The 26,044-nt window shown below is 30.6% G+C and overlaps 1 protein-coding gene across 1 annotated transcript in view; it reads right to left on the minus strand.

Annotated features, from left to right (window-relative positions):
- LOC107443668 (metalloprotease TIKI2) overlaps window positions 1-26,044 on the minus strand; it is an 88,784-nt gene that overhangs the window by 25,132 nt on the left and 37,608 nt on the right. Inside the window, exons 6-8 of the mRNA XM_043051304.2 lie at window positions 15,120-15,263; window positions 12,708-12,873; window positions 6,936-7,026 (exon numbers count right to left, since the gene is read on the minus strand). Of these exons, the coding sequence (XP_042907238.1) occupies window positions 6,936-7,026; window positions 12,708-12,873; window positions 15,120-15,263 (401 nt within the window). The remainder of the gene's footprint in view (window positions 1-6,935; window positions 7,027-12,707; window positions 12,874-15,119; window positions 15,264-26,044) is intronic.

Below are 26,044 nucleotides of genomic sequence, written 5' to 3' on the forward strand. Positions count from 1 at the left end.
GGAATATTTATTGCAGAATTTAAAAATGTAGCAACAAAAGCAAATATACATACAAAATAATAAACAGTTATGTTTTATATAAGACTTTATTATTTTCACTTTCGCTATACAATCTATACTTAAAGATTAAAATACAATTTGAGGTAACCCAATTTAAATTTCAGTATCGAATTTTTATTAGACCATTCAGTCAATCGTTGCAGGCTACAAATAACTGATCTCTGGTTTAAAATTTTTATTCACTCCAACTTTTAAAGGAAATAACAATTTTCAAAGAAAATGTTATTTCATGATTCATTTTGGACGTAAGCTCCAATCCTTATTAACAAAATTCAAACAAAGTATGTTTTATGATTTATTTTAAGTTCAAATTTCAATATTAACTACATACGGAAGCCATAAAAAATTTCAAAAAAGATAAATAAATAAATCGTGTTTTGCGTTTCATTATTTTAGAATCCAACTTCAATTATAAAATTGAAAAAAAATTGCGTTTTGTGTTTTATTATGACTCTTCAACTTAAATGATAAAAAGAAAAAAAATATTCATGAAATAAAATTTGTGTTTTGCGTTTCGTTATTTGATACTCCAACTTCAATAATAATAATGAAAAAAAACGAACTCCAAAAAAAAATAAATCATTTTTTGCATTTTATTTTAGACTTTGGCAAATTTAAAAAATAGAGACTGTTTTTATGAATTATTCGGATGATAACTTTATTAAACTTCAGGAAAAACTTTAAGATAAAACTATAAACTAAAACGATAACTTTAAGAATAACTAATTCGTTGTTTATTTTAGAATCCAATTTCAGTGATAACTTTGCAAAAAAAGGAAAACGAATTTATAAGAAAAATCTAAAGATAATTCATTGGATTTGCTTCCTATTCCAATAATAACTTTGCAAGAAAGGAACGACAAATTTCCAAAAATATTTTCACCATATCCGAATATCGATTTTTAGGAAGAATTATTCGCAGATGTATGAAAAAGATACAAGGAACTTCCAAGATCCGATCTTTATCTCCTCTTTTTCAACTCCAAATTTCTCACGAATATAAAACGTTGACCTTTCTGGTTCAACGTAAACAGAATCATAAAAGGCAAATTTTAAAAAGATATAAAGTCGCCAACTGGCCAAGTGTCTCACCCACTCTTCAGGTTTCTTAAATGCCTTAGCTTTATCAAAGGTGTGCGCCACCACTTTGTGGTGGACCACCAGGAAACAAAAATTTTTGTACTGCTCAGCAAGGGGCTACAAAAGTCACCAAAATCAGCGGGGTGGTGTTTATAGGAGGTCCTCCGCTCCACCAAGTCTTGAAGACGATCTTTCTTCCATACAATGTTCCATTTTATGTCACTTTTACGGTCTACCTGTCTATCCTTTTTTGTACTGGTAAGGTAATCCATTTTACCTGTCCGGCCTTAAATGGACAGAACTTTAATCGCTTGCTTTTAAAAGGAAGTTGTACCTGATAACCATTTGTCGGAAGTAGTTCCCTCCTTCCTCCATTTCATAGGTTATAATACTAAAATTGTGTAAAAGAACTTCCTGATTTAAGTTCTCTTGTCCATAAAAAAAATTGGAGAGATAGTCTTTTTAGAAAAAAATCCATGCATTAAAAATATTTTGTTATAAAAATGAAGATTGGAACGGAAAAAAAAAACTGCAAAAGTGTATCCAGAATTGACAAATAATTAAATAAAATTAAAATTATGGTTAAATTTCAATAGAATTAAATAAAAAAATAAAAATTTGCAATTGAATGAGAGAGACGCATCGGACATATGGTTAAATTTCAATAGAAAAAAAAAATAATAAAACTCAATCCAGAAATTTAAATTTAAAAATAGACAAATAATTAAATAAAATTAAAATTATGGTTAAATTTCAATAGAAATAAAATAAAAATAAAAAAATTGCAATTGAACGAGAGAGACGCATCGGACATATGGTTAAATTTCAATAGAAATAAAATAAAAAAATAAAACTCAATCCAGAAACTTACACTTAAAAATAGACAAATAATTAAATAAAATTAAAAATTATGGTTAAATTTCAATAGAAATAAAAATAAAAAAAATAAAAATATGCAATTGAACGAGAGACACGCATCGGACATATGGTTAAATTTCAATAGAAATAAAATAAAAAAAATAAAACTCAATCCAGAAACTTAAATTTAAAAATAGACAAATAATTAAATAAAATTAAAATTATGGTTAAATTTCAATAGAAATAAAATAAAAAAATAAAAATTCGAAATTGAACGTGAGAGACGCATCGGACATGGAATTTTTTAAAAATAATTTTAAAATTAGTTTAATTTAATTAATTTAAAAAAAATTAAAATCGCCACTGAGTTAAAAGAGGGCGTGCATCCGAAAAAAAATACAACCCTAATTTCAAAATAAATAAAGATTTGCAACAGAATAAGGTTAACAGACTGTGTCCCTAAAGAGTTATATTTTAAGTTTTAAAATAATTAAATAAATTAAAATTACCTTTTAATGACAGAAAGGGATTGCGGGTACTTTTTGCCAGAAATCGTTACATTGTAGATATAGATCTGCATATTTTAAAGAATCCCTTTTAAACGTTTCACTGACGTAATAGAAGTTATATATGAGTTGATTAAACATGATAATTCATCATTTTTTGATTAGATTTTTTCTCGACAATATAGAAATAAAATTTTTTGGCTACTAGACAATCCTCTGAAGAGAAAGATTCGTTAACTTTATCAACTGCTAAAAATGTCCCATGCTAAATACTGCTTGTCATATGAATTTGTATCCCAAATAGAAAAATAAAATCAGCAAAAAATTTCAATTTTTTTTCTCTCCATTCAAATTAAAAAGAACTTAATACAATCGATACCACACTAAAAACATCATGTCAAAAAGTGCGAAAAAAAATGGATTTTTTTTTCAGTTAATACTCGTGAGACCCCCGAGGGTTGGAAAAGAGAAATAGATGGGGTGGACTTCAGCTTTGAAGTTGCTAATTGGAGGTCCTGGGGATGGAGTGTGAAATTCCTCCCCAGATCATCAGTCAACCTTTAATGAGGTGACAGTTCAGTCAAGAAGTCGGTTACCGAATCTTCTGATGGCTTAAACAGGGAGATAGCAAATCTTTAGAGAGTTGGGACAAAGATCTGATTTGAATTCGGTTATCGGAATTCTAGAACGCCTCGTTTTAGCTCGTAAATTATGCATTTGAATTAAAATTATTTTAAGATTACTTGCTACAGGAAAGTAAAGTTTTGAAATGATGTTTAACTTCGTTATAACTCTTTCTAAAATTGAAATTAATAAAGCAATAAAAAATAGCATTTTTTACGAACTTATTCCTAATTTACGTTCCTGGAAAATATTTCCTAAGGTGTGGAAATCAGAAGAAAGAATAGATTTAAATGCTTAGAACAGAAAGAAGAAATTTAATGAAAGATTCTAAATTTTTCCAGAAGCATTGAATTATTAAATATAATCGAACCTTATATTTGAGTTATCTATCTTATTTCGTAATGCATTGAAAAATACTACTTACGTAAAGAATTCGTATGAATATGCGACGAATTTGCAGAAACGATTTATAAAGAAATTACAGAATCGACATTGTTTTAAAAATGATAAATTTGTGTTAAGTTACTTTATATTTTATTTCATGCATTCTATTTTAATTATTTAACTGTAAAATATTAAATATATTCTTTTATTTTTATATACATATGCGTATAGCATGTCTTTTTTCAAAATTGTATTTTATTCGCTAAAATCCTGATAAATATCTTATTTTGTTTTATTATTCTTCTTCTGCTTACCAACAAAAACTTCTGCTACTCCCCCTAAAGCTTGGTAACATTTAGTTAGATATATTTATTTACATATTGGGAGCACTTTTGTCCGAGTATATAATTTTTACAAAATTGCTCTGTGAAATACTTTGTATTTATATATGCAATTAGTTTTACTTTTATTATAATAAAATGAAGAGTTTGTCTGCATGTGTTTCATAGTCCTGAAATTTGGACGTCGCTGCAAGGAACAAACTTAGCCTCCGATCTTATAATTCGTTCGAAATTTTCAATTAGTTCGTTCGCTAGAACCGTCATTGGCTTAGAACTTGCCAATGATAAAAATGAAACTGCTGTAGGTGAATTTTTTTCTTTCAAATATTTTAAAGATGACATCAGTGATGTTTGCTAGTTTTTTGCACGTTCTTTCATATTTAACTATGTTTTAGTCGTTATGTCGGATAAACTCGTTCAACAGCATGAAGTTCTTAAAAACTAAGTTATTCTAAATTTATTATTTCTAAAGATATATTATTATCTATTATTTCTAAAGTTCTTTGAAACCATGTGTTTATTTTGTTTATAGTTGTGTTTTTGAAACATGAATTTCTATAACTAAATAATTCAAAATCGACGGTATTTGAAATTTAAAAAAAAGGTTAAATACTGAAACGCAAAATTAAGGAAAAAATGGTACAAATTTGCATGCGAGAAGCATAAAAAAACACCATACGAATATTGACTCCAATAATGCTTAATTTCATATCTAAGAAAAAAAAGTATATTCTAAAAAGCAAAATTTATGGAGAAAAGGCAGGAATTCTTTTAGGGGAGCTGTGAATAAAGAAATTTCTTCCCCGCATCCAGACCAACGACCTATCCAACTAATCGATAGTAATCACATTTTTTAATAATTACTTCAACTAATGTAATGACATTTACTATATTGATTATTTTTCCAATAAAATCTATATCCTCAGCATCCGATAGATATTTCTAAGAAAACCAAAATTCTAAAAAGAGGTAACATAGTGTAATGGTCCTAATATATATTTAAATATATAAGCATTTAGGTCCTTCACAAGCATTTTAAGCTCTTCAGTTCTAAAAAAAAATTAAAACTTATTTTGCGAATGTATGCAATTAACCTATATCTAAGTTCCAAAAACATAGAACAAGCGGCATTGAAACAAGTAAAGAACTTCTCACTTGATATCCATCCGTTTGGATCACTAATGACACGCGTACTCAAAAAAGAAAGGAGATGAGAGCAATTAATCGATACTTCCCACAACAAATTCAATGAAAGACCATAAACCACTCTTTCGAAAAAGTAATTTCATTGGAGCGATGATCAAAAAAACTAGATTGCAAAACTCTAGTCATTGAAAAAGGTTACATTGAAGTTGCAAAACTTCCTATGGGGTTTTATAAGCACTTACCCCAGTTTCAGTAGAAAAGTGCTTAAAAAAGAAGAAAAAAGGGGGCTTTCGTGAGACGTGTGGGGGAGGTCGGGCCACCAACAAAGCTGTACTATATGAAAGTGCTGCTGAGATTGTTATCTAGGTCTTTTGTATCTTTCAGACCCCGCCCTCAAAGTGTCTCTAGAACTGAAGGAGGCCTAGCAATGGGTTATAAAAAAAAAAACAGTAACAGTTTAGCCATTGATTCAAAAATGAAGGAAATTGTCATAAAATCTGATAAAAGACCAAACATATTATGATTTTTTATCTAAAGAGAGAGAGAAATAAGCAGAAATTTAAGAAAAATATGCTAGCAGTTCATTTAATTAAATTAATTTAAATTGATGAATATAAAAATTTCTATGAATACATACTAGTGAGGACAAAATCGAAGAGGTTAATATTCATTACATGAGAGATTTTTTTAAAATTTTTTATAACCGTCGTTGAACAGCCGACCCAATTTAATGGGTTTACGACTATTGATGCACAACTCCGCAACCTTGTAATTTTGAACCCAATCCAGAAGACAAGGGAGCTCCTGGATCGAGTATTGAGAGAAATTTGCCTTCGTGGAGGACTTCTGGATGGAGCTAACCCGCATTTGCGCTACATGGAGAGGAACACCACGAGAACCTCTTACGGTTAGCCTAATGGCAAGGGGACTCTAATCCATGATCCGTCCACCACTGAGGATATTTCACGTCAGCGCTGTGGTCGGTGCAAGCCGGATGAGGAATTCGTATCGACTGGGATTCGAACCCGGTTTGCCGCATTGGAAGACTCTATCTCCTGACTATTGGACGCTCTATCCCCTGAGTCATCGTGGCTCTACATTTAATATTTAAATCATTTAAACATATTATAACAAAGATGGGAATCAATAAAATTGCTTTAAAATATGACCTCAATTAATACTTGATTATGGTTAGCAAAATCAAATTAATAGATTTTTTTAAGACGTATAACATTACTATAAGCAGTTTAGATTTGTACTATTTATTATATTTTTAAAAAAAGTATATGAAGTCTTCAGTTATCAGAATTGCTAAATGGCAACAAAACTTTTTGTAATCTATTAAGGATGCGTCATGTGATGATGACGTCTTTTCCATAGTGTATTAAAATTTAAAATAAAACGTTAGTCGTAAATCCATAAGTTTAATTTAAAAAAAAACCATTACAATAAGCTATTAAAGTAAAATTCAATTGCATAAATTGTGAATTAGAATTTATTAAAGTTTCAGAATGACTGGTTTGAATTCAGTTTTTGAAAGCATAAATTAGTCTACACGCGAAAAAAAGTAAATAGATAAATTTTGTTGTAAAGCTTCTAAAATGCTACTTCACTTACAAATAAAAAGAAATAAATTTAAAAATATTAAAGTGTTTTTTTTTTTTTAGTGTTTTTTGAAAGCTTTTCATAATTTTATGACTAGAAATCGGTATAAATTGCACGAATAATTTAATAATAAGTATTTATAAGCATGCAAAAGATTTAAAAAAATAGGAAAAGCTGTTACTGTTTTAAATACAAAACTAGCTCTTAGATTTTCCATCTTTCTCCCCTCCCCCCCCCGTTTTTTTAATAAAATTTCTAAACTTTTCTATTTTTAGATTTAACTCATAATAGCAAATTAAATAAATGTGTTCAGGGAATAAAAACTACTTACTTTTTGATTTTGGCATATGGAGCAACTTGTTCAACTTGGTAGCCTTCTTCTTCAATATAATCCAGGACACTACCATTTCCAAGAAAATGACCTGAACGTAATAGAAAAAAGTTTCTTTTATCATGCGGTTAAAAAACATTTTATTTTTCCTCACTTAGTAACAAAGAATTTCTGACTTCAAGCTTTCGTTGTACTGTTATAAGTGTTTAAGAAAGTTGGTTGTGATTCGATTTAACCTTACTAGGCGATAAAATGCATCATAAAAGACCGAAGTAGAAGAAAAAAAAAGGAAAAGAAAAATGGATGCCTAAGTTTAATTTTTAGCTTCCTATGAGGAAGGAACGAGGAAAAAAAATTGGAATTTGGCTATTAAACAGCAATAAACGTTTCGAAATTGTAACTTGAATGCCTTACGGTGAAATAATTTTATTTAGTCAAAGGTGAAAATATGAAGAATTTTATTTTTTAAAAAAGACAAGAATATATATATATATATATATATATATATATATAGGAAAAAGAAATAAACATTACAAATGAGGATTGACAGAATGCTAATTAATAAGGTTTTTTGAAGATCTTTCGCCAATCAAAATTAAAAAGCCACAGTTTTGTGTTTTAGACTTAAAGCAAAACTATAATTTTAAACTATATATAGACCATCTCGCCGTGAAGAGTTACTTATGATATAGAACAGAGATATAACTTAAATATCTTAAAAGTTATCGAACTTTTTTAAAAATCGCCAATTTGGCGATATATTCCGACCCATATGAAAATTATCAAAATCAATGCCTTATTCTCATTTTTTAGAGCCCAAATAATGCAGCATAAGAGTAAGATTTTAGACCTGAAAAACTTTGATCGCAAACTCCTTTCATTTTCTGAAAACTGTAACTTTTCCTCATATTGAAATTTTTCGCAATTTTCCGAATTGCAATAGAGCGCGCTAACTAAAAAAAGGTTAAACTTGACTTAACAGCCATAAGTAACTGTTACGAACTCAAAGGAGTTATGAAAATAGCATTTTATTCACAAAAAAGCATGATTTCATGTGATTATACATAGGCTTACAAAAAACAGCCCTAGAGAATTTTCAACAATGTGCGCAAAAAAAGGCAAAATTGTATGGAACATGTATAGAGTGAGTTTAAAAAACACCGGGGAGAAAGCCTTTAGAAAAAAGCACTATTTTAACAATTATATGAATTTAACAGCCAAGTCGATTCGGGCCGTTAATCCCGAATTTGAAGGAATTAAAAATAGCAGTTAATCGTTTTAAAAAAATCAATTACTGTACAATAATTAATTTTAAGCTCACTGTAAGGATTTTTAATTATTTTTTATTGTATACCTTAAACAAGTATTAAATTAAAAATGAATCAATATACATTAGTCTGTTCGGAGTTATTCTGTAATGTGCTAAAAATGTAAATAAAAATAATTAAGAATTTTATTTCAATACAATTTTCGAAAATAAAGTAAAATTAAAACTATCATTTATGAACGAATATCAAATCACCATACGATACATCTAATTAGCAGAATTTGGGAAATTGTACAAGAACTTCTTAAGAGTCCTTATCATTTAGTTAAAAGCTATAAATGTGAAAGGTTCCTTTCTGAAAAGCTTCAAAAAACATGTTTCTAATTAATGTACAAGGATGAATTAATTTTTTTAAAAAATATCAAATAATATTTAAATAAATATCGAATTACATTAATTTCAGATTCAATGGTTCGTCGTTATATTCATATATAATTGCTTGTGCTTTTTTTCTGATATTATATTATTTTTTCTGATTATTTTTTAGGTCTTTATTTTTGTGCTTTTTTTAAACTCTAAACTTCTACGAAATGTCAACAAATTTTAAGTTTTCACGAAATACTTTCGTAGGATTAAAAATTCTTTCTGGTCGAATGGATCCTTGGAATGCGTATATTTTTCACATCATACTGTAATTTTTGCTACTGTAATGGTAATAATAAAATTCATAATGATTTTCTGGACTGAAGATACATTACTAAACTCTAACTTATAATATAAAAAAATTTCAGAAAAAATTCAATAATACAGGTAAAAATACTAATATTGAAGTTTTATCTTGTACGCGTTTGCAATTCTCATTAATTAAGTACACATTCTATTTATCTAGCAATTTTTTTACACGCTATATTTAGGATCATTTATTGATAAAATATGAGACTTCGAGTGTTTCACAACTTTCAAACAGAACAAAATTACACATTTTACTTTTCAAAACCTTGAAATTGAACGACAGTGAAAGAGAAACGAGTTTTTAACTAAAATTTAATCGATATAAAATGACACCTTATGAAGAAAAAGGAACTAAAGCTTTCCCCGTTACATCACATTTAATGAATAGTGAAACTGAAACAAGCTGTGCAATCATTATCGTCATGGAAGGTTTCGAAATACATAATCTTCTGACCGCTCTTATAGCCGCACATGTATTACGGCTTTTGACTAATAGATACTTAAGCAATCTCGATAAGAAGCCGCACTTCCAGTGACGTAAACAGCCATGAGAGTCGCGTGCCCATTCATAAGAAGATAAAATTCTTTACGATAAAGCCGTCGGTGTGTTCTTCTCTGTTATTAAGAATAACTTCAAAGGCACCGCAAAACATAACCCTTCATTAGCAAGAATGAAGAGAAAAAAAGAAAGAAAGAAATAAAGAAAGAAACTTGATCAATAGACTCGTACTCGGCGCCCTCAGTTGAACAAGAAAGTAGAACTTTTCATTTAAAATGAATGGCAACTGTGGTGGAATCAAACGACATTTCAAATGATACGGCATTGCAGCCGCTTTTTTAATGGTTGGATTCCATCGAAGTCAATTTAGAATTCAATTAGCATTGATTCTATTGGATGTAATTCAGAGAGGAATCTTGTAATTGATATACTCATGCAATATAATTATTATTTATAATTAAAAGATCAGTATCAGTTGTTTACACCGATTTGATGTGCAATTTAATGAAACTGTTGGATTGGCCTTAGTATTTAATTCATTTATCTTTATGATATTGAACTTCTTTTGAGGATGCTGCTTGGGAAATAAATTTCATGTGATGGCGCAATGAAATTTTAGAGGACTTGAAGAATACGCTCATAGTAAAAGATAACCGATAAAGTGAGAAATGCTTATAAGTTAAAATTATTTTGCAGTCTCACGTAGCTGTTTAACCATTCACATTCGCAGTACAGCTACAACAGAATAAATTTGCTTCTCAACAGATCTTGCACAGAATCAACGCACATAATCATGCGGGAAGCTACGTGAAGATGAAGAAATCTCTTTCAAGGAGAAGAACCTACGAACATGACCGTTTCCACACGTCACGTACGTAGGTACTGCTCAAGCTCTATAAAGAGCCAGTGAGATTCTGCACTTTCACGTAGCATTCTGTACAGTTGCGTACGTAGGTTCTGCGTAATTTCGGTAGAAAACTGAGGTTGTTCTGTTGTAACTGTATAGTGCAAAACCTACGTAGGCAAATGTGAAGTTGAAAATACAAAATCTTTCTATTTTTATAATTAATACAAATTCAATTGTTACATTGGTGTTTCCTTTGAGTTAATGCGAAAAGCATTTTATATAGACAGATTTTTAAATTGTTTGTCATCAATATTATATTCGTTGGTAAAACGTACATTTCAGGGATATTCCAAAAAAAAAATGTACCATAACCTGTTCTTTTCCAAGATTTATTTAGATAATAAAAATAAAGAAAGAGAGAAAACCTAATATAACATAGATATTTATTATTTCAATTGATTTGAAAGGTATCTAAATCAAAAAGTATGTTTTATGTAAGACTGATTTATAATAATTTTATGGAATTTACTAATTTTCATTACAAATAAGGGGAACTTTTATTAAAACAAGGCTATTTCATAAACTGTTAAAAAACATTAGTTAAATTTGAACTACGCTATCAAATTTACTGAATATTTTGTAAAGCATATATTAGTACAAGTACGCATCAAACGTAAAGCATATATTAGTACAAGTACGCATGAAACAAGTACGCATCAAAAAATTTTGTGTTTTTTTTGTTCTTTTTAACCCAATATTTATAAAATTGTGATTACTACAACAACTATTAATCAGGTTGTACCTAATACAAAGAATAAAACTTTCATATTGCTAATTGAAAATTTTATTGAGAGTTATTAAGTGAATATTTAACAGCATTTCAATGGAAAATTTTATATTCTTGAAAAGATTTGAATCCTTATCGAAGACTACATTTTACATATGGATTGAAATCTGCAAAATTGTATTAAAATTCGGTGAAAATAATTTATGCAATTCATTTAAATTATTTTTAGATCAATGGCTCAGAGAAAATTAATCTTCTTTGAATTTCTATCAGATCTAATGATATTTTACGAATTCAATTTAATTTTAGTAGCTACGTGGATGATGCATGAAATAAATTTTTGATCAAGTATTATTGTAATTACCTGTTCGAAGTGCAAAAAGAAAAACTTTTCGTTTTAATGTTGATAGATAAATGTTCTATTAAATACATTTTATATAAAATATCACGTTTTTCCTCTTTTAATATTTTTAGTTAGATCTGATACAGATCTAACTAAAAAACAGTTGTGATACACAACTCATACTCAAATAGAGTATAAATTTTAAACATGCGAGAACTTTTACATTTAAGGCTCAAGTTTAGGAGGAAAAAGTTCTATAACACTCTATGCGGGGAAAAAAATTCTGGTAAAATTACCTTACTGTACGGTAATGTCATTTCTGGTAAATAAAATATTAATTTTCGTTAATAAAATCGAAATATACTGTGCTTAAATAATTCATTTGGTAATTATTCCTTTCATTTGGTAATGATTTACCAGAAATTATGGTTTACAAAATTGCAGTTCTTATTACCACACGTACCTCAAAAGTAAATTTAATCGAATTAATGATTTTTATCGTCTAAGGCAGAGTTTCTTAAACTGGGGGTCCCGATTCCAATGGGGTCACGGGAACTGCAACATGGGTCACATAAAAAAGGTTAGTAATTTTGATATTTCTTCAACATATTATAATAACTTTATAATTACCAAATATTTTTGCACCATCTGTCTGAAAATAGATATAGATGAGACAATAACAGACGCAGAAAAAGCAAAAACGTTTCGACGCGTTTTTATTCTCACGCATTTTTATTATATTTTTAAGTTTGTTATGTTATTAACATTTTCATATTATTCTATGTTTTAAAATTAAACGTTAAAGCCATGAAACTGCAATAGTATATTACAGTACAAGAAGAAACTGAGAATTTCACTTACGCGTTTGTTAAATTTGCGCAAGGCTTATGGGGTGCACAAAAAGTTTCGTAAATGTAATGGGGTCCCCACACTAAAGAGTTTAAGAAACCTAGATTTAAGGTATTATGATAAAATTAGCAAATTTTACCAAATTTTGTCATAAATTTTAAAAACCATATTTCATTTCTAATTTTGCTAAAATCATTATCAAAGCACTTCGGTAAAAATTACCGAGCTTTTTGGTGTGCCCATAGAGCCAGAAACACACTATATTCTTTATTCGGATTTTTTTTCCTCAGAGCATGGGCATAAAATGGATTGATTTGACCCGCAACGACATTGCTGGCAGTACATACCTTTCTTTTTTATCGAAGTCAGATTTGATGATATTCGATTAAGTTTAAACAATTGTATGATACATAATATTAATGATTGGTCAAAGTATCATTATAGTTACCTGTTCCAAATGCAAAGAAAAAACTTTCATCTGGATGTTGCCTCAGTAACTGGAGGACTCTATCGGCCATTCTGGCGTTTCTTTTTTCAATCAGTTCCCTCCGAAAATATCGGTTGATGTCCCTGGATAGTAACAGTTCATCGGCCGAGCTGTCGTTGTCAGAGAGCTGTTAAGAATAAAGACGACTTGAGCTGGGTTGTCCATTAGTCTCTATTACACAATCTTCATTAAATTTATGTTCTGGTCGGTTAATGACTGTTTACCAGTTTCTCGATAAGCCCTGAACGTTGCATTTAAGGAAAGACTGGAGGCAATTATGTACAATGCACCGTGGGCGAGAGAAAAAACGCCCAATAAAGTGGTAGATTAAAGTATAGCATGGATTAAAGTGCTAGCTTCTAAGAAAAACGTAACTGGGCTTGTTTGCATTTCGATCAAACTATGATAGGTTTACTCGCATTTAGAAATTTATAACGTGGTTAAGAACTTTGATTTGGGTATTGTTTTGCTAAAAATGACAGTGTTAAAAAGGGTGTTTACAGTAACGTACGTAGACTCTCCTGCACCCTCTGAAAAACTTATGAGGGACTTGCCATAAAAAATTTTGAAATTACAATGTGAAACAAAAGCACTGTGTAGAAGAGATATTGGAATATTTATAATCATTAGTTTTAGTTTAATTTAAGAAAATGAAAACAGTAATTGTGATAAAAAGGTAGAATTTAGGTAATAAATTGAAACACTGCAGTTAACGCATTAGCACAACATTCTGCTTCATATGAGCTATTTTTTTATGCGTCTAGAGTTTTTTCTAAATTAAATAATATCCCTGAGAAAAATTAAATGAATGAAATACGCTTTTGTAAAATTTGAAAAATGTTTGCCCAAATTATTATTATTCTTTTTTTAAAAATTTGAAATTTTTTTAAACACTTGTTAATTAATTTCTAATATTTTTAACAGATTTGTTTACATTAACAGCATTTGTGTTCCAAATATACACTTTTGTGTTGTTTATAAACATTTTTACTGCTATGTTTTATTCAAGCATTTTTAAAAGTTAATTATAACAAATGATTCAAAAGAAAATGTTATTACTTCGATATTTTTAACAGAGCCAAGGTATATAAAATAAGAATACAGAAAATGTGAACATATTCTTAAAAAAAAAATATGAACATTACAGATGACATTGTAAGGTTTATCTTAATATCGAAGCAATAAAACCCCAACAAGGTTTATCAATGATTAGCAAATAAACCAAGCAAGCTTGAAACAGTGCTAGTATACGAGGAATGAGGTTTGGATTAAGCTTGTATAAACAGCTCTTTCTTATCGAGATTGAATCGAAGAAAACTGCACATCACCATTTAAAAGAGTTTGAGAACCTTAATACACAAAGGAAAAAAAAAAGTTCAAGAATAAAATTTGCTATCAAAACTAAGAAATTATATACAGATCTATATATTTTATGAATGGTTTATGGGTGCCTTTATTTAATCTTTACAAAAATAATATTGGCATGTAACATTTCTGCTTTGTAGGAATAATAGCTAACCAGTCGACCTTATCGTACCAATCAAAAGAAACCGCAAATGCAATGAAACCCCCAGGAAAGACCAAGTGACTTCCTCTATGTACGACCACTTTTGGGAAGCAACGAGTTTTTTCCATAGACTTTGTATAGAAGAAAACCTTTAGGAAAAACCATCAAAACCTCTCCCAGCGACTGGAACAACGTCTAAACCAAATGCGGAAAATATCGAATCAAATAAGTAGACTAAAAATGTATTCAAAATATTTATATGAGGCTCTTATTTAGAAGTTGAAAGTTAAATAAGAAAAAAAAGTTATTTTAGAAAAACCTACGCATCTCAAGCAAGCAGACATCTTCTCATCTTTTAAAACTAACGGTTTTTTATGATATAAAGTTAAATGCTGACTTACACAAAAACGTAATTGTTTATTTATTTAAAATAATTTTATCTTTATTAAATGGTTTTATCATTCATAGTTGGTAAATTTGTTTTTACACATAATTATATAAGTTGGGATCATTTTTATTGATGGTAAATTTTATTCACCGATCCGATTTTCACGAAGCCAACACAAGTGGCATTTAAACACCAAGAAAATGACACTAAATAAAACTTAAATCGTTTGATAACATTTCAGAGATAACCCCTAAGAACGACCAACTTACATTAACGACCATTTTACTATGAAACGAAGAGTGGTCGCTAACGAGAGGTTTCACTACTACGTTTGCCGTGAGTTTGCTTGCTTTTTTGTTTATAAATATATTCTCATTCAAAATATGAACATATTCCTACAGAATTAGGAAATTAGGGAACAACATTCTTACGTAAACAAATCGGCTAACTAATTATAAATCGGTAAAATATGTCTCACCAAATCTGTGTTTTTGAACGCATCAGAACTGAGATTCCTGCAATTGTAGTTTCGGACCAGTTCATCCGTGTCATACATGGATGATGTATGTCCATTCCTAAGTTTCTCTAGCCTCATCAGAGTTTGATTTAAGGCAAATATGACCTATTTGAAAAAAAGAATATTGTGGTGATACAATAGATGGCAGAAAATGTATTTTGAATCATTAATACTGAGATGCCAACTGCTCCGGGCACGCCAAAATAACTTAAAAAAACGGTAAATAACTACAAAGTATATTTTGCAATTATTTTTCCATTTTTGCTAGCTTTTTAAAAGGTATAGCATGACAAGTACTATAAAGTGCTGAATTATATAAGCCTACGAATTGTTTAGAAATAGTGGTGGATAAAAATCTACTAAATTGAATTTATTAAGCAAAGAATCACAATTGATTAATTACCACTTTAAAATATATATTTGCTGTCCGGAGCAAGTAGGCATCTCTGTCAATATATACACAAAGGGAAAACATTAGAGAAAAAGTAATAATTTAATTAATTTTTTTGCATTATTAACTCCCACACAGAACACATTTAAATAAATAAAATATAATAATAAAATAAGTTGAAATGAATACATTTATTTAAACTACAAATATACAGAGCATATTGCATGAACACACACGGAGAAAAAAATTCTGGTAAAATTACCGTACTGCATGGTAATGACTTTTCTGCTAAAGAAAACTTAATTCTGCTAATAAAACAAAAATATATTATAAACAATTTATTTGATAATTTTTCCGCTCATATGGTAACGATTTACCGGAAATTCAGGTTTACGAAACTCATAGTTCTTATTGCCAAACATTTAGTAATAAACACAAAATTTAAAAGTAAATTTAACCAAATAAATAATTTTTATGCCATGTTTTAAGATATCATGATAAAATACAAAATTTTACCATATTTACTAAATTTTAAATCATTATAAGGTAAATTTTACCAAAGCAGTTCCGCAAAAATTACCGAGAGTTTTGGGGTTCCCATAGAGTTAGAAACATTGTAAATTTGACCATATTCTGGTAATTTTGACTGCATTTTTTTCTCAGTGCGAAATATTGTTACCAGAAAGTATACTGCTTGAATGAACAAGAATTGGAGAATTAGAAATCCTTTTGAAAATTTAATTATTTCTTAGATCGGAAAAAAAACATTTATAGAACTATCAGTAGTATTTTACTTGTTCAAAGCTGCATAAATTCAAAAATATTTGTGACGTAATATTTGTGCTATATATAAATGTTAGAAACATATAAAACGCAATTAGTTATTTTTAAAATAAAATTTTTTCAATTCCTCATTTTTTCTCTTTTTTTTATTTTTAGTTTAGTACCAATAAATGTAAAAATTATGTACAAAATTTAACTGATTGTACCTCTTAAATGCACTTCGAATAAAAATATAGTTAACAAAAATATTAACATTAATTAAAATATTTCGAAACAATGCAACTTCGTCTTATAGCAAAACAAAAGTTTTACTAAAGGATTTTACCATAGAATCCTAAAATTAATAGTTATATCAAGTAGCTAGCTCAAAATATTCAAGTCTATTCTATTAGAAGAAATAAATTATAAGAACTGAAACAAAATAAAATTAAAAATTGCATTAAATATTGTTTAAATTATAAAATAAAAATACATTTTGGTAAAATTGTTATTTTACTGTTTGTTATTTTATTCGTCAAAAGAATTAGTTTAAATAATAATGTATTAGGCAATTCAACTAGAAAATGAATTTTGTATAAAAATTTCAAGCATTAATTTAATTTAAAAGTTATGCCAAAATTTCAAATGTCGAAAAGTTATTTTTTTTCTGGTAACTGAATGTCAATAATTATATTTCATTTGATTACGATATTATTAACAAGTTGAATCTTTGGGCTCTGGCGTATACTGTTTAAAATTAATGTAGCAATTAGATGTTTGCCAATCACATATAAACACCCCCTTTCCCAAAGCAAATATATTTTCTGGGGTTTCTCCAAAATTATCATAATTCGTAGGACTTAATCTTCAACACTACATAATCAACTAGTCAGCAATTAATTATGGATCTCGCGTCCATTTTCACAGACGGAAATCAGTTCAGCTTCCCTAGCTTTAGTCATTTGTGATTAGATTTAACACCTACTGAAGTATCTGTTATTAATCTCCCTATTTGAATCTTTGGTATTCTATTAAACTTTATAACCTTATGAGCTACAAACCTTGATTAACAGGCAATTGATGATATTGGCTGTCATTTCGAAAGAATAAATGACTTCGTAAACGGAAATTTACCTGAACTGAAATGAGATTAATAATCATAGGAAAATTCGTCTTCGTAGAAATTGCGCAAGGATAACAAAACAGGGAAACTTCTGATATATGATTTAAAAATAGTAATTTAATTAGTTTTTGTCTCTCTTCCAGAGTTTTTAACATAGAAATAGTAAAAAGTTTCAAATAGATTGATAAAATAACAGTAATCCTTAAAAATTTTATTTCTTATACTTCTTATTGACTTTAAAAACTTATAATTGTAATTCCCTATTTCTAAATTTGTATTGGTTTAATTATCTTATTTATTTAGCATTTGATTTTCTGAATTTTCATGTCCTTCCTTTTTACCTCTTCTTAGCCCCGAACACCTCTCTCGTTAGCAGACATTCACACTGCCTCGAAAGTGTCCACCTTCATTGTAAAGAAACTGATATCGGACATATATTTCGGATGTATACATATAATCGGACCTTGAAAAAAAAATAGCCCTCGCACATGGATTTCAAAAATTACAATTATTTTAATGAATAGTTTTAAGATCACTATAATTTTGAATATGATTGTGTTGTATTTACACGAGTGTTAAACAGCACTTGATACCCGGTAAAACTGGTACCGGGAAGGGAAATTCCTTTGCTGGGTCCTGGTAATAACCGGTCAATGAAAATGTGTCAGCTAACCTAGTACGTGTCTAATAAGTTTACATTTCAATAGTTTTTAATTAAACATTGTTCAAGCACTCAAAAATCATTATTTTCAACTTATATTATGTGCATAGGAAAAAAACATTTTAAGGACGAATTTTGACTCTGAAAGTGTCAGGGCTATTGTGACAGGGCTCTGACAATTATTTCTTTAATTGTCTATGAAGAAATAAAGACGTTAAAAGGTCAATTGATGATACAGAACAGTGGTTGCTTGGGGAATAGAGAGTTTGCCTTCCAATGAAGTGAACCGGGTTCGAATCCCAGCTATGGCTGGTCGATACGAATTCCGCACCAGTCTCGTAACGACCACAGTGCTGACGCAAAATATCCGCAGTGGTAGACGGAACATAGGCCAAAGTCTCCTTGTCGTGATGCTAACCGTGGGAGGTTTTCGTGGCATTCCTCTCTATGCAACGCAAATGCGGGTTAGCCACATCAAAAAGTCCTCCAAGAAAGCAAATGTCTCCCAATACTTGATCCAGGTGTTCCCTTGTCTTCTGGATTGAGTTCAAAATTACAAGGCTACGGAGTTGAACATTAGTACTAGTAAGCCCGAAAATTGGGTCGACTTTTCAACGACGGTTATAAAATAAAATAAAATAGATGATACAAATTCTGTTACAAATTCGCATAATGGGAAATTTAAATAATTAAGAAAAATGGTAAAGAGTGGTTAGATATAGCGTTTTATGTAAAGTAGANCGTAAAACTACAATAGGGTCGACTTTTCAACGACTGTTATAAAATAAAATAAAATAGATGATACAAATTCTGTTACAAATTCGCATAATGGGAAATTTAAATAATTAAGAAAAATGGTAAAGAGTGGTTAGATATAGCGTTTTATGTAAAGTAGAAAGAAATAAGTAGTATTTACGGGCTAATCCAAGGCGAATTTTGAACACTAAAGGCTCTGGTAACTATTTCTTTAACTGCTTTTGAAGAAATAAAAGCGTTAAGATATCAATAGAAGATAAGAATTCTCACTATTCTCTAATGCATTTACTCTATGGGAAATATAAATAATAAATGAAAATAAAAATTTAATGTTCAATAATAACATATATTTACGTTTAAACTTAAAACGAAATGGCAAAAAGTATAATAAATGACAGTGTACGGTGTAAAATAGGGAAAAATATAGTGTGATAATAGAATACTTCGAGACAAATTTATAACACTCGGGTTCTGGTAACTGTTTCTTAAACTGTCTGTGAAGAAATAAAGGCTCTAAGAGATCAACAGATGATATACAATAGAATCTACTAAAAGCTATTTGGCAGCCCAATTCATCGAATTTCCTTTTTTGCTCAGACGATCAGTTAAGCTGATGGTGACGTTTCAGGGAAATTTCCGTCATCAGCCCACCAGGCAATATTTGGTTCCGGAAACTCTTCGTCCATCACTGCGAGCGGTGTTTGCCTTTACCGCGCTATCAGAAATGTCTGCGTTGACAAATTGAGGGGGAAACGAATTTCCCGTGTTTGTTCGAAACAACCCCTGGTTGAGAAGATATTTTTATGAACATTCTCTCAGTTGAGATGTTATAGAGAAGAAGCAAAATAGAATTTGTCAATATAAGTGGAATAGATAAAGGTCTAGCTGGGGAGACATTATTTTGTTTGCTAAGAGATCTATATCTGAAAAGCAATATCTGAAAGATTTGTTTGGGCTGCGAATGACAGTTTTTGTTGAAATTTCGTGAATTCATCCTAAACACTGTTCTATCTTTTGACGAATGTCAGGTTATTAGGCTCACTTCAACCTTTTTTTCCCTCCAAAGTGTAGTGAAAGAATTTGACTAATTTTGAAATTTCTCAATAAATTTGTATGGAGCCGTTGTGGCTCAGGATGTTCGCCTCTTAATGAGGAGATCCAAGTTCGAATCCCAGGGTTGGCAGGTTCATGTGAATTTTTCACCCGGCTCACATCGGCCACAGTGCTGTCACAAAATATACTCAGGGGTAGACGGATCATGGCTTAGAATCTTCTTGCCGGCATGCTAACCATGGAAGATTTACCTCTTCTTGCCGGCATGCTAACCATGGAAGATTTACCTCTCCTTGTAACGCAAATGCGGGTTAGTTCCATCAAAAGTCCTCTACGAAGGCTAGTTTGTCCTAATTCTTGATCCAGGAGTTTCCGTGCTTTCTGGGTCGGGTTTAAAAATTACAAGGCTGCCCGGTTGAACATTAATAGTCGTGAACTCAGAATTCTGTTTAACGCTGGTTTTAAAATAAAACATAATAAATTTTTAAGAATGTTTCGATTTTTCTTAATTTACGAATTTCTTTTGCTTATTCGAAACGCTCTTGTGTTAATTTTTTTAACGGGAAATTTTACGATGAATACCAAGTGTTGCGTGAATAGCAAAAAATAGTCTTCGATAACTATTCATTTTTTTTTCAAGAAAAAAAATGGCTTAATATTTCATAATTCATAAATCCTTTTTCCATCTTAAAAATTCCCTCCTTTTTAATTGAATTTTTTGTTCAGTAGTCTTGTTAATAGTCATTATGTAGTTCGAATATTGGCTTTGGATTTCAATATACTCAATTTGATTCGTTTAAATAAAAAATAAATCATTTCAGCTAAGGAAAGGCGAGGCACAATATTTCTTAAGATCAGAACGCTTCCGTAAAGAGAATGTGCTTTGATGCGAATTTCAATAAAAACTAATAATAAAAAGAGCTTCTTTTGCTGCCACTTGAAATACGTAATGAATCTTACATAGTAGCGCATAAATATTAACATACATGAATATATATAATTTCATTGAGAAGGCATTCGGAGTACATAAAACATTGTCATTCATAAAGAAAATAAGAATCGTCAAAACGACATTCGGAATAGCCTATAAAACAATTGAATAATGCTGAGAGCCATTGAAAACAGAATTATATATAATTCAAAATATCATGTTACCCTCATAAGGGTCATTTTCCCTTGATTGATGCTGCAATAACACCATCATCACTCGAACAACACATTTCGCCTACCCTTTCATAAATTTTCTAGACACACTATCCAGAATGTTTCAAGCCACCCAGAATAGAAACACTCACAAAAAAAGACGACTTTTTTTTTAAAGTAACAATTTAAAGAAAGTAAAAAATTGCAACCCTGAATCTTCTTGTAAAGAAATTCCCTAAGGCCCACATATTTGGGTAAAATATATTAGCTGGGAGAAGTAAGTCAACATTTGAAGGAAGGGAGGATCGCCCACGAAGTGTGAAGTCGGGAGAAAAAGAACTGAGACCAGAAGCTGGTAGATTGTTTGCTAAAGGGATTAAAAAAAGTGCTCAGGAATTGTAACTAATTAGATGGAACATTATTTGTCTATAAATTTACGTCTCACTAGGGAGTATTCTATAGTTTTTGAAGAATTACCATGTCGTTTCATTTTTTTATTTCTGTATTAACCCATAAAAGGGTGGACTATTGAATTTCATTATTATTTTTAAGTTTGGGAAAATGAAAAATTTTCGTTCAAAAAATCAGTTTACTAAATGGCTTAATGACTAAAAGATTATTTTGAATAAATTTCAAATAGACTTTAAAGGGCCATTTGAAGCACTGGGAGAATTGAGGATGGACCCGCTTCACTCTGAGCAGATTTCGAGGAAAGCAGGGCAGAACCAAGGTTAAATATGTTTCATTTTATAACCGTCCTTGAACAGCGGTCCTACTTTTTGGGGTTTGCAACTACTAATTTTCAGCTACGTAGCCTTGTAATTTTGAACAAAATCCAGAAGACGAGGGAACTCCTGGAGCAAGTAATGGGAGAAATCTGCCTCGTGGAGGACTTTTTGATAGAACTAACCCACATTTGCGTTGTATGGAGAGGAAAACCACGAAAACATCCCAAGGTTAGCCTGAATGCAAGGGGACTTTAATCCATGATCCATCTACCACTGAGGATATTTTACGTCAGCAGGTGGTCGGCGCTAGCCGGATGCTGAATTCTTATAAGCCAGCCATCGCTGGGATTCGAGCCCGGTTCACCTCATGGGAACGGGAACGCTCTTTTCCCTGAGCCATCACTGCTCAAGGTTAAGTATAGTAATAGAATATGACACTATAATATTTTTTTGTATAATATATAGGTAGATAGAGTCATGGTGATTCAGAGGAAGAAGCGTTCGACTCGAAATAATATGATCCAGGTTCAAATCCCAGCGGTGGCTGGTTGATACGAAATTTGCTCCCGGCTCGCACTGACTACAGTGCTGGCGTAAAATAACCGTTGTGATAGATGACTTAATAGATTAGAATCCCCTTACAGTGGAACTAACCATGGCGAGTTTCAATGATATTCCTCTCCGTGTTACGCAAATACGTATTAGTTCCATCAAAAAGTCTTCCATAAAGGCTAGTCTGTCCCAATGCTTCATCTAGTGATCTTTTGGGTTGGGTTCAAAATTACTAGGTAAAGGAGTTCAACATTTGGCAGTCGTAAACTCAGAATAGGCTCGGCTTTTTAACGCCGGTTACAAATTAAAATAAATCGGCATGCAAATTAATAATATAATCAATCAATAATGATAATTTTTTTTACAATATGATTTAAATCATGTACTTTAGAAAAAAAAGATCTACCATGGTTTGGATCGCATTGGGTCGAACTAGTATGCGTTCAAGTTTTTAAAATTCTACCACTGACCTTGATTATAATGAATGAAGTTTAAGTTTTTTGTCAGCTTTAGAATATTTGGAACTGAAAAACCGAGTGGATCAAAAGAATGTGTGTGTTTTTGAATAATGGAAAAACTAGTAAAATTCACAAATGTGTACGGATTTTGAAGTATGCATAATGAAATAAGCATATTAATAAGTATCAATTTCAATAAATAACCCAACTACATTACACAGCTGTTTTAATGTTATATTTAAAAATCTCATTATAATATGGAGTAAATTGATTAAAATAAATTAACTTAAAAATTATAGTTTTTCAAAAACCACTTTCATTTGGTTCTATTTTTGTTTTTTATTTGACTTTATTTTGTATTTGGCCCAGAAAACCTTTTTGGTATTGTGGTAATAAAAGTTTGGGAAATCGTTGTTTGGATTCAAAATAAGCCAGGACGTCACAAATACAATATTTCTGTGAAATTACATAAAAGTATTAATGAAACAATTGCCGGTGAAGTATTAGGAATACGCCAAAAATTAATTAATGAGCCAAAGGAATGCACAGGTGTATCACGCCTCATAACAGATCTCAAATATCGCATCAGAGGCGGCGAGTGAGTGTATTTTTATACCTAAGGAGAGCTTCAGATGATGGATTACAACTGAAAGGTGAGACTAAAGAGAAAAAAAATAGGAAAAAAAAGAAAGGGCAATCATCTTCACAGCGCACCCAGGAAAAATCCCATTTTGCACCCTAGAAGTGTGGGAGTCGAAAAAGGAAAAAAATAAATAAGTAAAACAAAAAATAAGAGGAAGAGGAAAAGAGATTGCAATCTGGGGGATTGAGGGTGGAAGACTTTCCCCAAATAGATGCGACTTCCCATTCTTTAGTTCCTTAAAAAGTCTTTGTGCGAAGTCGCAAGGCTCTCTTCAATTTATTGGGGACTTCCCCGTTCGACTAATCCCTGCTGCAAACTTCGAGGAATGAAGCTAGGGGGTATAAACTGTGAATTGTTGTGCAAATACTCATGCGTACTATGCGTGCCTTTTGGGAATGTTTTATTGTTATGTAAATGAGCGAGAATGAAACCCTTGGGGGTATTCAGAAAGGGCTGCTGGAATGAACTGCGTGGGTGTGAGAGCCGACTGATTATGATGATTTGTTCCCAGTTTCGTAGAATGGAAATTCATAGAGATGCAAGTTATTTCGCCGTTTTGGAAGATATTGAGTTTTTGAATATAAAAGTTGCCGATCTTGTGATGAATGTCGGTTTCTGAAAATCTCACAAATAAAAATACCGAAAGTATGCACACATTGGAGCGATATTAAAATAGAGTAGAAAAATCGTTGCACTTGCAAAGAAGAATAGCATGGTTTTTGTATTTTGTGAACACATAAAAATACAAAAATGCGAAGAGGTTCAAACTATATTTATGCTATAAATATGTAAATGGTTTATTCAAATTTAAACTATGTGAACTAAATTATTATATTCAAAGCATGTATCATCAAGTTATAGCTGATTTCTGAATAATCATAGTAACTGCGATAATCATAGTAATTATAATGCGTAATTTAAAGAGAGAGATACATAAAAATTATAAAAAAGCAGGGTTGTAAATTTTGGTTTTGTAATTATATTTTATCTCTTCTTATAGCAGTGCGTGATTAAAATAGTCGTAACAAAATTATTAATTAGTTTAATTTAATTGAAAAGATTAGAATTTCCTAATAGTAACAAAATGATGGAGAGTTTTAATATAAATGATAAAAATTTTAAGGAAATAGCTTGTTGTGTTATTATTTAGCCACATTATACTACATATTGATTTCTGCATCACAGAAATTAAATTTTTACTACATTGGTGCTATTGGTAATTTTTCTTAGACTTCAACAAAATTGTACTTTATCGCTCTGACTGATTCCACTCTTGTTAACTTATCTAAAAGATTTTCAATTGAACCGAAGCCTTGGTTTCCATATTGCTTGTCTGAAACCATTATGTTTTGCGAAGAAATTCATTGTTTTGCAGAATGTGAATGTGCATTTTGAAAAATAGCAATATCTTGTTGGAATATATCCCGGCTAGACCCCCTAAGTGTCTTATCGCTACATTCCACTCTATAGATGCTTTTAAAAATCAGTATAAATATTGAAGTAGACATTTCAAAATTATTTTTAAAAAAAACGAAGAAAAAAAAGCCAGTTGAAGACAGAAAAAAGTTCATAATATCCAACTTCCTCACTTTTTAGTTCACTATATCCACAAAAAATAACATTATACGTGTATAGCAAGGCACGGGAACTCACATTTCGTTCACTATATCCGGGAGTTTACTATAAACCATGAAGAACTGTAGCGGGGTTTGACTGTATATATATGTATATATATTTACTGCCGGAGCTTATCAGGCAACCCTATTCTAAGTTAATGACTATCAATGTTCTACTCCATAGCCATGTAGTATTGAACCCAACCCAGAAGACACGGAAACTTCAGGAATCGAACATTGGGACAAACTACCACTCACGTTATTACGTTACATAGAGAGGAAAACCACAAAAATCTACCACGGCAAGCGAATTCCAACCCATGACTCGTCTACTATTGAGGATGTTTTACATCAGTACTGTGGTCAGTATGAGTCATGAGCAGAATTCGTGTCAACCAGTCATCACTGGGATTCGAATCTGAGACATCTCCTGGTGAGGTGAACGCTCTGTTCCCTGTGCCACCACGGTTCTGATTACTACATTACCCCAAAGTGAAGCTTAAGCATTTAAAACGCTTTTCAAAACGAACATTTTGAAGAGGTATCTGTAACTAGTTCGAATATATGCCGCCTAGTCTATCTAAATATCCATACACGACATAAAATATTGTTCTAACAATCGCCGATAGGGAATAGATACATTATATTTCGAAATAAAATAACTGCATATCACAGGAGATAGTAGACGAAATCATGATGGGCAAAATATGAAATTTTGAAAGGGACTAGAATCATGATGCATACGTAATCTGTTTTTGGAATCAGGGATATTAAATACAACAAAACAATTCTGGCATTTATGAAGCACACATGCTATGAAGACTGAATTATGATGATGAGAGTTTTGATGAATATGAAATCATGATAGAGAAATGGTAAAATCAGTTCTGAAATTTCAGATAAACTATTCATCGAATCAAAGTATTTCCTAATAACTCTATTTTAGTTTGCGTAATGTTTTGTGTTATATGGCGGCTCCACACCAAAGACAATATGAAGG

Source organism: Parasteatoda tepidariorum, chromosome 6 (assembly GCF_043381705.1).
Source record: "Parasteatoda tepidariorum isolate YZ-2023 chromosome 6, CAS_Ptep_4.0, whole genome shotgun sequence".
NCBI classification, from domain to species: domain Eukaryota; kingdom Metazoa; phylum Arthropoda; class Arachnida; order Araneae; family Theridiidae; genus Parasteatoda; species Parasteatoda tepidariorum.